This window comes from Anneissia japonica, unplaced genomic scaffold (genome assembly GCF_011630105.1).
Source record: "Anneissia japonica isolate Jap-2015-1 unplaced genomic scaffold, ASM1163010v1 scaffold2003_len1103335_cov173, whole genome shotgun sequence".
In the NCBI taxonomy this organism is placed as follows: domain Eukaryota; kingdom Metazoa; phylum Echinodermata; class Crinoidea; order Comatulida; family Comatulidae; genus Anneissia; species Anneissia japonica.
This window is the reverse complement of record NW_022758706.1, coordinates 1,064,150-1,080,091: the sequence shown is the minus strand read 5'-3', so window position 1 is coordinate 1,080,091 and position 15,942 is coordinate 1,064,150. Positions and strand designations below refer to the sequence as shown.

Here is a 15,942-nt window from a genome sequence, read left to right as displayed (position 1 = left end):
ATATAATGCTCAATAATATACTTTTAGAGTAATTAAATATTTCAGCTAGAATTATATATTTAATTAAAACACTAATACAAAAAATATGTGATAAAATAATCTGATAGATTCCTAATAACAGTGGCATTATAATGTTATTATCACACATTAGCACCGATGTGTCACAGTTACTAGAAGAATTAAGAGCCAACAGCTTGTAAGATAGCACCCACGTTAATTCAATTAGCACAAAATCGCCCCAACAAGTACATTGTTAAACTTAAACTATATGCGAGCCTCATTGCGTTACTCCTTAATACTTTTCCAAGGTCACAAATGAGTAACGCACACATCACAAAACACATTAATTTTGTGTACTAGGAAAGTTTCTACACTACATCCAACGTGATTAAGCAAGAATCGTGCCTGATATATGAAGACAATTCCCACAGCTGCAGTGAGGCTGTGACTAACACAACAACTATCATTCTCTTGTGGGTGGCGTTTATAATATCAGTGCATGTCGACATCTATTGTCAATCTCCATCTGATATCTAACATGTGACTATGGTGGTAAGCTTTTTCACATCCTAATTTAAGAATTATGAGTTCAGTTCCAATTCTGGTCACGCTGTTTTTGTTCACAGGCGAAGAATTTACAGTTGTTGTCCTTCTTCACCCAGGAGAATAAATGTCTGTTAGATTTATTTGGTATATATGAATAGATGATAAAAAGATTTTTATACCACACAAATTCAAGGTGCTTCAGACATTCAGAAGTGGTTGGTGCAACGGTTGTGATTTGTGCTTTCAACCTAGATCAGGGTTCAAACATTTTTGCTGTGTATTTTTCTTGTGTCCTTTGGCAAGACATTTTACTTTGCTTTTTTTCTCTACCCTGGGTATCTAGAGGATTCAAACACCAATGCACTGAATATTAGCTAGAAAATTATGAAATTCAGAAAACTGAGTTGCAAGGGTAATATTTTAAAGCCTATAGAGGCCCTTTTGGCATGATGCAAGATATAAAACTGATATTATTTTTTAAAAACATCATGACCAAATATGACTAAATCATAAAATAACCTTGAATTTAACTAACCAATTAAAGAAAGAAGACTGCTTGAAACAATAAGAGCCAACATCACCACTCCACTCACCAGCACATTGCATAAATTGTAGAAATTTTGCAAAATCACTTGCATATCTCTTGTTTATTGGCCTAAAAAAATTGAACTCTGCCAGGTAGAAATGCACTATGTACAACACTACTATCTAGCCAGAAAAAATTTCTAAAAAAAAAAAAAAACCAACGAAGGAGGATGACGATGCACTGAAAAGTATAAAAACACTGTTACAACCTCAGCATAATATGTTATGACAAGTGGATGCAATGCTTTAGAGAAAATATGTTTTAATTAGGTGCACTGCTATAAGGTCATTTATTACAGAATTATTTTATATTTAATATTTGGTTCTCTGATCCCTTTAAATGAATAAATTCCACATTCCAAAAGGTGTAGATAAATTGGACCTTCTACCCATATATCTGCCACCATTGGTTCCCCTACTCCGCATCTAAAACTATTCCCCTCAATACCACATTATCCAGAGGCAACGGAACTAGAGTGGAGTGTCCGACAATGCATAAAAGAGCATGACGTATTAGAGTGGGAAAAGATGGGATAGACAAAATAGCTGGTTGTTACGAGATGTGTATTCTGCCTATTTCTTCTACATAACCATCAAATCACCACGTTCCATTTCTGTTATTCCATCTGCTTCACAAATTCTCGTCAGTGGCCGTTTTAGGAAAATTACATTCAGAACCTCTGGTTTCTCTACCTCAAATCAAGGACCATTGGCTTTCTACCTCAGATCTGGAATCAATGGCTCCCCTATCCCAGATTCGGAGCTTTTGATTACTTTTCACATGACACAGGCAATACTAATTCAAATATACTTAGGCCTAGCAGTATTAAATCTACTATAAACCTCTTTTTTATAACTTAAGCACATACAGCCAGCCTGGAGGATCTCTCTGGGAGGCTTAAGAATCTAAGGCATTATTAAACATTAACAAATACAATCATACATCAAATTCATAGGATTTCAAACATTTATCAAACAAAAACATGTGAACATAATTTGTACAAATATGTAGAAATAAATTTCTTCATAAAACTGATGCACTAAATATCACGGTTCCAAGCAAATGATTGGCCATATTCCAATAACACATATTTAACAGTTGAAACATGTAAGCATCACATGCAGCATCACGTACATTATATAAATAATTAACATCGGTGAAAATTCCAATTATGATAGAGAGAACTACACATGTAAAAATGGTTGAACAAGTTCCTTGATTGCTGTTCAGATGTGACAGTTCTATCAGGCAGCTGCTGCCATACTTCTTGTTTCTGTGTTTTAAAATGTCGTTCCTTTTACTGTTTGGTTAAATATAATAAGGGATATACAAAAAAGGAAATGGTTTCTATGTCACTTTTAATTTCCTATTTGGTAGTACAAAAATCAATAAAATAAACAATCAGGATGACCAAAGTAGAGAGAAGCAAATTATTCCTTTCATTTATCTTTTAGGTAATTGATAATTAGGGAATCAGAACAAATTGAATACATTATATGAACATTTTCAGACTAAAACACAGCTTTCCTCCATACTCATAATAGAATTTTTTTCTACAATGTAGAAGTGGTTGGCACATCGATTGTGACTTGGACTCCTAAACTTGAGGTATGGGGTTCGAAACTCTCACTGTGCAAGTCGCTTGTGTCCTTGGGCAAGGCACTTTATCTATATTTGTCTCTCTCTACCCAGGAGTATAAATGGGCATTTGGTAGGAAGTTGTGGCATTGAATGTTATAGTTTCGTGCACTAAAGAAGTAGCAAACGACTTGGGATACTCCCCAGGGAGCAGAGAAACTTGCACTTTGTGCTGGTTTGCCATTGTACGTTATCCAGTGACCAGGGGTAATAACGCTCGCGCCTTTGATCATTCAATTTGGAATTGGCGCCTTATAAATGTTTGAGTATTATTATTATAAGTATTATTTTAAAATTTATAATAATGAGCGTCCCAACTTTTATAGTAAGGAGAGAAAAGGAAAAGAGAAAGGAAAAGATGAGGGGAAAAGAGAGAAGACGATAATAATTCATTTATCTGCTACTGTTTTAAGAAAAGAAGAGGTGATGATAAAGGATGATATAGAATGAGAAAGACAGGGGAAAAGAGAAAGAATGAAGGGAAGAAAGGAGATAGAAAATGAAAATGGAAAGAATGAGAAGAGAAAAAAGGCAAAGAAAAAGAAGAAAAGAAAGAGAAAAGTAGATGTGAAGTGAATGGAGGAGTTAAGAGAGGTGTGTATGTCAGTCTTATGTTTTGTGATTATTCTTAAAAATACATCAGGGCAAATATGTGGGTAGAGAAGGTACTCCCAATGTACAATATTTAAAAAAAACTATATCCCTAATGTAGGACTGGAACTGTTTTGTTTCTTTTCTAAGACCCTACAGAATTACTTTTTGGCTTATCATCACTAGCCGGGATTTACTTTTCTGTTTCTCTTTTAAAATATTGACCCTCTTTTTTTGGTGATTTTTTTTTCTAATGACAAGGATGATAAGTGAATAATTAGGTCTATTGGGCCTAAATAAGTCTGATGCCTTAAAATAAACCTGGCTGATGTAATTACAAGTGACTAAAAATGTGTAAAGCAACATATGTAAACAAGGTCAAACATAAATACTGTAATGTAAAGCAGGTTATGTTTTAATTATGTTGACATCAACATTTTGACACAAATCTAAAATGTTCAAAAATGTTACTTCTGGTGAATAATTTCTAGGTCACTTGCCAAGAAACGAAAAATACACTGAAGATGGTGCGTCTAAGCTACCATTGATTAATGTTTTGTTAATCTATCTATCCATTTATTTTCTTAAATCAGTTTGGAAGAAGAATAGTATAAAATGTTCCTTCTTTTTTTAATGTGCTATTGAATTTACTATTTTTAAAGATTACTGTTAAGCATAACAAAAAAAAAAACTGATGGTTAAAATATGGCTTTCCCTTTCTTTTTCCAAGAAAGAATCTTTATTCTACTCTGCTTTACAAGTTATACGTCAACATGAATTTTAGTTAGGTTTCAGCAACTCCCACCTCATACAAGCAGACCAGCTCTAGGGAAACCATACGTTAATATTAGCAACCTCATCACAAAAAAAAAAAAAATTAACTTAGTAATTTCAAGTAAGTGGTTAGATTTGAATAATTACTGAATGTTGAAGATAAAATAGTGTTAATACTTACGATTAATTGCTGCTGAAAGCCTTCATTAGGTATTATACAAAATCGCCTGTTGCCAACATACCTAAAAGCATCACTGTTTATAGATAAAACTTCCAGTTAATTAAGTAGTAATTATTATCGACATAATTTTTCTTAGTATTATCATCACCATAACAATTCTTATTAAATGTACATTTATTAATAACCATTGATTTCAACTGTATTTTTGAACTTTAGCATTAAGTTTAAAATGGAGGAAAAGAAGCAAACTCTGCCCAGGTCTTTTGGCCATTTTCTGTCTTGATATTAAGCAAACGCTGTTCTGAAAATGAAATTTGTAAAACATGTGTTTTGATGGGCACATATATGTTAAAACACCACAAGGCACTTTATAAAGCAAGTAATAGACTTTAATCGTGATCGCAGATTTAATCGTGATCGCCTTGTGGTGCTTTTACTTATACAAAATTTTGGTGGCATTATTTATGACAGATATGTTAGTATTTCTGAACACTTATAATTTATAAAATAAAACAATTTGTTTGAATCATTCAGGGTTTAGAGTCTGGAGTTGCAAAAATTTGTAAAGCAGAACTTAAATCGGTATTCCAATGAAAACTCAAATGTCATTTTTGTACTTTTTAACCAACAGGAAAAAATTGCTGCCACGTGGGAGTGTGAAAGAGGGAGAGACATCTGCCCCACCCAGACATCACCCATGTTCTTTTCACTTTATTAATACTGTGGTCCCATGAATAATTTTTCCTCCTACCTGGATAATCGTTTTCTAGTGAAAAGTATATTTTACAAGTAGAATTGGTTGCTTAAAGACAGGCACTCACTGAACAAATTGTCAATAAAAATGATCCATGAAGCGCGCGTCCTTGCATTGCGTTCTTCGTAGAATCGCGTATGCTGACGATTGTCGGATACAGTGGGTGCCCGTCTTTACATACAATTTGCACATACCTGTAATCTAATCCATAGGTCTCCATTATGTATGCTATCACTAATGCTGCACTGAATAAGATACAGAATAAAAAAATGTGAGATGATTAAATTTTGATGAAGTTAGAGGGGAATAAATAATATAAATTCATTAATACAGCATTTGTATTGCTTAAAATAAAAGATTATTATTTAATAGTTATAATAATTATTACCTTCTAGATATCCCAGCATTCCCATGGACTAAGCACTTGCCATTACCTTCCAAACAATTATCAATGAATTCTTTAACCTATACAAAAGGGAAAAAATATTTTAATAATGAGAATGTCTTGTACAACGAAATAGCAATATTGCTGTATATCTTTTTAAAAATTCATTATTGCTACTTTGATGTATAAATTATTCTTATTATAAATTTTTTTACAATTAAACATCATGATTATCATTATTTTCTAATATTTAACAATTTTAATTTTTGTAATATGTCTTTCAAAAAATGTAACATTAGAGGTAAATATAGAATCAGCAGAGACAGGAAGTCCATCAGCTGTGTGTTTGAAGACAGCTATATAAACAAACACAAACTAAAATCATACCTCCATGCTAAAATGCACTGTATCAACATACTTGCTGGAAGGCAGTATGTCACTGAGGTATTTGGGTCTGATAACAGTACTTAACATTTTTGGTATATTTCTAAATATATATCCCATTTCACAGGAAGTTGAGTGATGGGATCAGGCAAAAGAAGCAAAGCCCATGGCTGTGTCCAGGGAGCTGGCAAGGGCCTCCCTTTGAGAACGAAGTCTGAATGCCTAGTATTAAAAAGATCAATGATTCTGAAAGACTAACTTTCAATATTTGCTATTTGGAACTTCCATAATAGTTCCTTTTTCAAACTGTAGTTTTTTAATAATTTTATATTTTAAAAGATTCTTGGTGACTTAGACCCCAAGTGCTGCCAATAGTACAATGCTGCAACTATCCATAATGTGGTATTAGAAGGTTTCAATGGCGTATCAAGCAGGGTGCGTGGGGGGCAGGGCATGCACCTCCAAAAATTACTCGCGTCCCCAAGTCGCCCCCCCCCCAAAAATACCTAAAATCACCTTATTTTGCGAGTTAGTGCCCCTCAACTGACCACTGACGCCTCCACCTCACCTTCATACCCCCATCAGCACCCCCCCTATCTAGACTTCTAGATATGCCACTGGAAGATTTGGTGGATTCATCAACGATCCTCCAAATGATAATTATGATTAAATAAACTAAAGGCAAAGGGTGGACAGTGGCATAACAAAGGGGCCTGAGGCATCTTGCTAAGACTTCTTTGGGACCTTACTACATTTGGGGAAAAGCCCCCTACAGCTCTGGGGTATCTGACATTTTAAAGATGTATTTCGATGTCGTTTTTTTTTACATGTTAGTACTCCTTAAAAAAGGGCTCATTTGGCCAATGTATCGGGTGAAAATGCTAATAAATATCCCAGGGCCCTTTAAAGCCTAGGAAATTGGCTCTTTAGCCAGAAAGGTCTCATAGCTTTTAAGTCACTGATGGTGGAGCCATGAAAATTTGGCCTATCTTTTATGCCATAAAAACTTTAAAGTTATTTACTGATTAATGTTGTATCGAGCTTAACATATTTAAGCATTTTATACTGTAAATATTAAGAATTTAATAAAAAAAGATTGGCAAGATAAAGTTTGTTGCACATGAATTAGTTTCATTTATTTATTTATCTTAAGTATTTAATACGCTATATATCAAAATTTAAGTGTGGAAAGTGGAGCAAATGTCACAAACAACTTTTAATAACTATTTCTGGACATACTCAAGGAGAAAATTCAACTTTGAAACGTGAGTATATCTCTTTTCGTGACAAGGGGAAAATATTGATATATTTTTCAGGAATCTACAAGTGTTCATGCCAAGTCTATCTTTCTCACTGCGATGAATATTACAATCTTGCATTGCACTATTTAGAGTGCAAGATTTCTTTCTGCATGAAGCATAGGTGTCACTCGGTAAGGCTAAGCCCGGCAATTACTCCGCCCGGCGGTCGTTGGCCAACACGATTCTATAAAGAATGCAACGCGACGACGTACATGCAGCAGATCGTTTTTAATGACGGTCCATTCAGACTGCCACTGGCAATCAGCAGATGGTGTCGCGTCGTCCAGCGTTTACTGGGAGCAGAGTTGGATACAACGCAGTTAGTGCCTGGCTTTAGGCTTCCAAACCGGAGATCCGGGTTTAAGTCTGAAACTGACTTACTAAATGCTTGCATTCATTCACTAAGCACAGTAATGTAAACTGTCTTTCAGAGGGTCTAAGTTATGGAATCAATCTATCAAGTAAATGAGATATTTGAGATATATGAGATAAATGAGATATTTGAGATATGTATATGAGATATCTATCAAGTAAACGAGCAGCTTAGCTCAGTCGGCTAAACTGGTGGTAGCTGCTGTGTGTGCCCTGCACCGTTGAGTTCTTCCCAGATATTTGCACCAATTCTTAGTTAGAACCGTGCATGCTTGTATCAAGATTAACCGACATAAACACCATACACACATACACATAGCTTATTTTGATTGAGCATGGATACCAAGGGATACGCACATGCGCAGTGCAAACCATGTATTGGCTTATTGCTTTTCTTCTTGTGTTCCAGCTGGTGGGCTGGAATACAAAGTTACGATGTCTTTGGGAAGAAACATTTAAGCCATTAGTCTTGTGTGATGTATGGCCCATGTCCATGATAAAGAATGGAGTATGCTCTTTGGACAAGAGTAGAGAATTGCCTCCTGGTTTACTTCCTAATTTACTACCAGAAATACCCAACTAGAAACAAGTCTTCAGTGGGTTGTCCTTGGGTGAGTATGCAGGAGTCCAAAGTCTGCTAGAGTGTCCCAGAAATCGGGAGAGCCTCCTACACTCCTGCAAGCAAGCAAGAATCTCCCGAAAAAAAAAATATACTGTATCTTCGCAAATTCATAAAATTTGCATGTTTTTACTACTTTAATAACAATTGTCTCACGGAAGTCAGTGCCGATGGGTAATCACCATGCACAGCAACATAAAATTAAGCACATTAAGAAAGCTCATTTAAACAGATCTCCTGGAAGGGACTTCTTTCAACTTGATTCAGTGATGGGAGTAATAATGTGGAGGGCATAGAGTGCTAGATATGATGCAACATAAGAAATATTATTATAGTATAGTTCCCATCATTTTGATAATTCTTAAGTTTTTACAAAATTTATCAATACTTTTAACTGGCTAACATCACTGATTTAAAGGGTCTTCTTCCTATCGTGTCTACTCATGAGTTCATACTCTGTAGAGCCTTGTCGATTCAGGTCTAAAAATTTGACATAAAGATGTTCGTGTATAGTGGTAAAAGGATCGGTAGGAACAGGGCCATGACGTGAACGCTCCTTTCTTGATCCCAACTTGAAGGGTATGAACTTTTTATTTGGAGATATTATATACCACCATGACTCTTGCTTCCACATAAAAACATTTGGGGCAGAGTTTATATCTTCTTGATTTCCTTTAAATCCGGAAAATATTTGGCAGGGGTTTCAAATGGATCAAAGCAATAGGTTGCAGGTTAAGATATTTCCGGTATATAAACATGATTTTGCAATTCGGCATCGGGTTGGCAGATGGTTTCACACATGATGCTAGAGGGCGCTGTTACTCAACCAATTAATCAGTAGCTTTGTCAACCATGATTTAATTTTAATTGACACCATTGAAGAAGGGTGTCGTATAATAAAATGCAGAAGAGGGTACAGTACATGAATTAGGATTGGAACACAGGGAAATGAAAGTTGATTAACCAAAATTTGTAGCATATGTTTTGGAAGAACAGTTTAAAAATATATCTACTAGCATAATGACTACTAATAATTTGTGGGTTGAATTGTAAAGGAATATATGGTAGAGTCTAGACTAATAGTCTATATATATAAAGCTATATTGGCATATCAACTATCAAAATAGACAGATTAGATATAAATCACGGAAATATCTGATGGTGAATGATCATTTAGATGGGGAATCCTTTAGCTCACTTAAGCTGTATTGATATTTGGTATTTTTGGGGTCATTCCAAGTTGTCATGTTTTAAAAAGAATTCATTTAAATGAATGTGCATTATAATTTAAATATCTTACTTAAAATAATCATGTATGAATAGTTGAATTTTGTATATTATTTCTCTTAAAAAATCATTTTTATAAGTAGATAATAATTAATTTCAAAATGTCATTTTGAATTTTGAAATATAAGTATAATATTCTCTTATCTAAACTGTGCCCTCTTTTTCATCTCCCCACCTGTTTATTCTACATTGCTCGGTACCACTTAAAATGTTCACAAAACCTTCTTTTCCCAATTGCTGATCAAACACTGGAACATAGAAATGTTGAACTTTAAGTATTTAGTACTTGTATCACCCTTCTGAAAAATGCTACTTCTTGTAATATAGTAGTAGAACAAATTTCAAAGTCTACTTTCAATAGCCTGCTAAATAACTATAATTTTATAGGAATGACCAATATATATCACCCTATTGACAAGCACAAACACTAAAGTATTAAGGTATAAACCTAGCTGTTTAAGAGTTGTCCCAAGAGAACGAGGACTTCAATTGGCTGGTTGCCATTAAGATTGATTCAATTTCACTGACTGGCACCTAATTAAGACTTCAAACTGTATCTTAAATCACATATGATTGATTCATTTTGCTTTCAATGGGTTTTGAAGGGTTAATCAACTTTAATTAAATAATCCAAGCATGTGTGAAACTTGACCACAATGTAAATGGCCTGCAATGATATTTAGTAATCAATCATAGAGGGAATATATTTCAAAATATGAACTATTATGATTTAACTATTGAATCTAATTTACCATTTTATAATTATTTGACCAATCAAAACACTGAAAACCATTTGACCAATGGAATTGCTTATACAATTCTGGATTTTTCCAAGTATTGAAATACACGCCATCGTGTTGGGATTCAATATTTCGACATTAATTATGTCATCATCAGGAATGAAAAAATTATCAAAAATTATTTGGATAATTTATTTTGGCAATTGTTGATGAATTTTTTGGAATCAAAATCATGTCTTAAAATCTAGTTTTATATAAATTATTAAATAATATATATTTATTTCACCAAGCAAAATTAATTTAATAAAATCATAACTGTGGGATTTAACTAGTGAAACAATTTAACATTTTATAATTATTTGACCAATCAAAACACTGAAAACCATTTGACCAACATAATTGCTTATAACAATTCTGGCATTTTTTGATGAATTTTTGGAATCAAAATCATGTTATAAAATCTAAAGTCTTATATTAATTATTCAATATATTATATATTATTTCACTAATCAAAATTAATTTGATAAAACCATGATTTAACAAATTTAAAAACTTTAATGTCTATACTGTATATGATTTAGCCAATCAAAATGAATGCACAATTTAACCAACACAATCTCTAGAATCAATATGAAACAACTAAAAATCATACAATCATTACACCATTTAACTAATCAAGCATTTTAAATTCTCCACTTAATTTTAACCAATAATATCCGTGGGGTCATATTCCTATGGGAGTTACAACATTTAATCAAACGCAAATTTTTAATTAACAATGAAAAAAAACCACAAAAGATATGGACAATGATTGACCTATGCTATTTGCTTGTTTTAGTAACCTGCACCTTGTTTGATATTGTGTACAGTATTTTTTAGTTAAGTTTATATTCTTTTTTATATTTTATGTTCTTTTTTATGAAAGCATTGAAACCTGAGTTTGTGAACCGTGTTGTGCACAATAACAATAAATCGATCTTGTATCTTGTATCTTCGTAAAATGAAAAATATTCTAATGATTAAACTAGACGAAGACAATTTCACCATATATTGTAATTTGAAGAAAAGACGTTTCAAATGGTTAACTTATAAGTATTGTAGAGGGTATGAATATAATAGCAAATAACTTCATGAAGAAAACCATGAATAAACAAAAATATAAATTTATACAATATCTTGCAATAAAATGAAAGAAAAAAAAGGAAATAGAACAAAAAGGCATAGCCATAGTACACTATATTATGTGCATGGTTAAAAAAAAAAATTTTAAAAAAATTATGTTTAAAGATATCTAAATTGTTATATTGTTTGAATATGACATAAAATACAACTTATATTATGTATCTACAGTTTACGAATAAAAGTGGGATGATGCCACAAAAAATAAAATAAATAACTTTCAATAAAACTACTTTAAACCAACACATTTGTTTAGTCTATACATAAACCAATCATAAATATCAAGTCTATAGTTGATAAGTTGGACACTTAGAATTTAAACTTAAATAATCTGGAACTCTTGTCTTGTCTTACAAATGACATTTATTGGCTTTCTTACCTCTGGAAAAAATCGAATGATGTTCTCAGTATGGCTGTCTGCAATTTCTAACACTAAGTACCTACAAAAAAATCAAATCATGTTAGCCAATAATATTTTAATGGAATTACAATCATAGGCATGTTTCAACCAATCAAATCAATTGAAATTGAAATGCATGAGACTAGTACATGACTTAATGAATATACTAACTGAATCTCTGTCCCTCTCTCTGGATTCATATAGGGTCATAGAGCTATTAAACAACTAGAGTGCTGACAAGATGGCGGGGCAATGCAGAGTTGTGTATGTGTACCATCCAAGATGGCTGCCTTAGGAAAGCGCCACCTTCAGGCTTAGTATACATCAAAGATCTTATTTTTCTTCATTATGATTAACGACCCTCTGGTATATGGTAAGCTAATGTTATGAATAACGAACCTTATGAATAATGAACCTTACGAATAGCGAACCTAAGCTACCTACCTCAAGCTATGTACCTCTTGTCATTGTCTGTCTCTTATACACATCTAGATGTGTATAAGAGACAGGCTCTGCGTATTTCGAACATCGAATACATTGCTGTTAGCGCTCTAGTATTCTTATTATACCTCTATGTATAGGGTACATATCAAGAACTGCTCAAAGCGCTAACTGTTCAGTCACATGATTCATCTTGATCCTTATCATTATGATTTAATATATTCAATATTTAAGGATAACTGCATGAGTTAACCAATCAAAACTGTTAGAAATTGACACCAGTTTACCAAACAAAATAATAATAATAATGATAATAAAATATTTATAATGCGCTAATTTCAAATAAATGATCAAAAGCACAGAGAGTACAACTAGAGAAAGATTTTAAAAATTGACATTGTGAATGGGGGATGGTCTAAATAGAGTTAAAGAGATGGGATTTCAGTTTTAACTTAAATAAATCAATAGTGGGAGACAGTTTGATAGAGAGTGGCAATTCGTTCCATATCGATGAAACAACATATGCGAATGTTCTTTTGCCGTATGTTTTTGTTTTAAATTTTGGGATGAAGAGGAGATTAAGAGGGGACTTAAAAATTAAGGTGAAAAAGATAAGTGGGTTGTTTAGATTGAAAAACCTTAAAACAAATTATAAGAATCTTAAAACTGATACGTTGTCTGAGAGGTAGCCAATGTAGTTTTCAAATAATAGGTGTAATATGTAAACGTCTGTTGGTGAGAGAGCACACTCAGGCAGCAGAATTTTGAATTCTCTGCAACCGGTTGATAGAAAAGGAAGGTAAGCCAACGAATAGGGAATTACAGTAATCAACTTAAGATCAATTTAAAATCAACTTAAGTCGTGTGTGATTCCACCAATCAAATCAATTACCAATTACTAAATGATCCCACCAATCAAATCTCATCAGTTAAGTGCATATTCAAGCCTGTAGTAGCCAGGTTTTTCCAAGGGGGGGGGGGTTCTCTGAGTGTGAAGTCCAGGGTCAAAGCCATGAAGGGTCGGCAAAACCCCTAAAACCAGAAGATTTTTTTGGATCTAAATAATTCAATTAAAGCATATATGTTTGAAAATATCTGAGTCTGGGTGGGTCTGCAATGTATTAGTTGGGTTGGAGGACTTGTTTGGGAAATTTGAAGGGGTTTTCGCCAGAAAAGAGGGGGCTTTGCTAAAAAAAGGGGTTCTCCCGAACCATAAAAATCCCCCATGGGCCTGATATTTCACCTAATTGAATCTATTATCACTTAACATAATAATTTCCACTTAGTTTTTTTTTCTTATGAATATCATTTCCTGTTGGGACCATTCATAATGTCATTATACATCATTTCAAGGGAGCTACATCAAAAGTATTACTTTACCTTTGACAGCGCTAACTGTCATTTTATATTAATCAATTTAAGACATCAATACAAAAACAAAACTTATACAACAGAAATGGTCTTTCAGTAAAACAGCTGGATGACATAAAGAAAGCGGTGTACAAGTATTAACTTCAAACCTGGTTTCAATGTATTAGTATTACTATTAGACACACTTTTTACCAACCAGAAAGCAGATTCAACCACTTGTCTAATGGTAGGAAACATCTCGATGTCTGATGGAATGTTTTTCTCTATGTCACTGAACTCATGTGCAACTTCTAATGAAATATATGCTATATTAACAGAATAAAGTACACAATAATAAATACAATTTGAATAGAAATATGGCCATCACCCAATAAATAAATTTTTAAAAGTGAACATAAGTTTAAGATGATGAAGATAAATAGTACTGAAATAGTTTGATCCCAGAAGAGATTCTGAAATGATGACTCAAAACTTGAGACAATTTAATATGTAGCAAACAAAACAACAGTAAGGAACAGCAAACAAGATATCAGCAAAAAAACCAAAAAAAAAACATCAGAAAACACATCAAAATGTACAATAACCACAAAATGACAGCATATCGAACACATCAGGAAGACAATGACAGCATGAAGTTCCAAGTTGGGAGAAGGCACTTTAGTGATCTGGTTTAACAACTTTTTAGACATCTTGGGTTTTCTTTGTATACCGTATATAGACCATTTTCGCCAAATTTGAAAAAACCACTGGGGGACTATGAGAGGCCTAGCATTTCACTCTACGTAATTACCATCATGGATTAATTAGACAAAAAAACTATATTACTAACGAGCCAAATATTTCAAAATGAAAAAAAATGAAACATTGATATTAAAAACAAGTCTAAGTCTTAAATATCTATTTCAATGTTTATATACAATAAATAGCAAAAGAACGTATCTGTTGTCTGCTGGTTTATTCAAAGCGGGGCATTTATTTGAATAAATATGGTATTTTTTTTATTATACTTCATATACTGTACTATATGTTAATAAGTGAAAGTTTTGTATAGTTCAATAGTCTTATTAACTATATTTGATAAAATTATTGATGACTTCCAACAGTATTTAATATTTAAGTCCTACACTTGTTCAAAAGGATAATTGACAATAAGTAAGTCCTCTTAGGGACATACTACATCGATGGAACTCTTCCTCAAAGACAAAATGACACACCAATTGACTACACAGCACCTGTTGATGATAATGACTAGAAAATGGGTCACTGACTTCCCCCGGAATCTAAGGGCCAAATTCCTTCTCACAATCACCAATGAAAATAAAAACAGATTTTATTGTTTCTTTATTTATGAACAAATGCTGGTGTTGGTATATATTATTTTAAAATGACATAATTCAATTTGTAATGAAAAACTATAATATACCAATTAGGAAAAAGAAATTAATCAATGAAAATTTGGGTATGTATTTGATAGTTATAAATTCCCATATGAATTGATATTAATTACTTTAATTATTATTATTAGTGTTATTTACTTAGTTATTAAATTTATTTATGCCTACAAAAAAAGTATAACATATGCATCGCAAAGTAAATTGCAAAGTACCATGAAATTCAATATTTGTTTTGCTTGCTTGTATATTAAGTTAAGTTATTAAACTTTTAATTAAAAATTATAATGAGATTTATTGTTTAATACTTGAGTATATTTTTTTGTTGAGAAAATGTTCAGTGGGAAGAAGAAAAGCAATTTTTTTGATTCAGAGACATGTAAACCCACACCTCCGTAGACACATACAGATGGGATGTTGATACTTGCTTGATTTTTAATGACAGTGAGTCTTTAACTGTTTAGTGTAATTATTAAGGAACTGTGCCGCGTGGAGATGCACGTTAGCCAACGCCCATATTATGCACAGTATTTCAACAAGATCATGTGTTGTCAATTTCTCCTCCACTGTCAGTTTTATTAAATGTCATATTTGGACTAGCGAGCAAACTTAGATTTTTTTCCATGTTTATGGTCTACTTCTCTTCCTTCCCAATTACCGTATGGCCTTGTCATATATATTTATCTTCTGCCATGAATGTTGTATAAGTTATATAAACGATGAAGTGAAAATGTAAGTCTTGCCCATTGAATTTATAATTTTCTGCGTTTTTATCAATTTTGGCTGCAGTACTTTAAAACTTGTCAAATAAGACGGAGATTAGTTAAGATTTTAATACATTCAATATATACATGGTCAAACTATTTAAACATATACTGTTACTCCCGGATACACTAATGGGGGTGCGGTAATTTCCAGTAGATACAAGTCTCAGTCATGTCCGGGTCAAAGCCCTGGTAGGATTCAAGAGACAAAAATATTTAGAGTGTTACAGCTGCTATG

The 15,942-nt window shown here is 32.9% G+C and overlaps 1 protein-coding gene across 4 annotated transcripts in view; it reads right to left on the bottom strand.

Annotated features, from left to right (window-relative positions):
* LOC117125394 (serine/threonine/tyrosine-interacting protein A-like) overlaps positions 1 to 15,942 on the bottom strand; it is a 43,341-nt gene that overhangs the window by 15,169 nt on the left and 12,230 nt on the right. For all 4 annotated transcript variants that reach the window (XM_033271907.1, XM_033271908.1, XM_033271910.1 and 1 more), the window contains 4 exons: positions 11,717 to 11,777; positions 5,459 to 5,535; positions 5,265 to 5,315; positions 4,317 to 4,389 (listed from right to left, as the gene is read on the bottom strand). In XM_033271907.1, the coding sequence (XP_033127798.1) occupies positions 4,317 to 4,389; positions 5,265 to 5,315; positions 5,459 to 5,535; positions 11,717 to 11,777 (262 nt within the window). The remainder of the gene's footprint in view (positions 1 to 4,316; positions 4,390 to 5,264; positions 5,316 to 5,458; positions 5,536 to 11,716; positions 11,778 to 15,942) is intronic.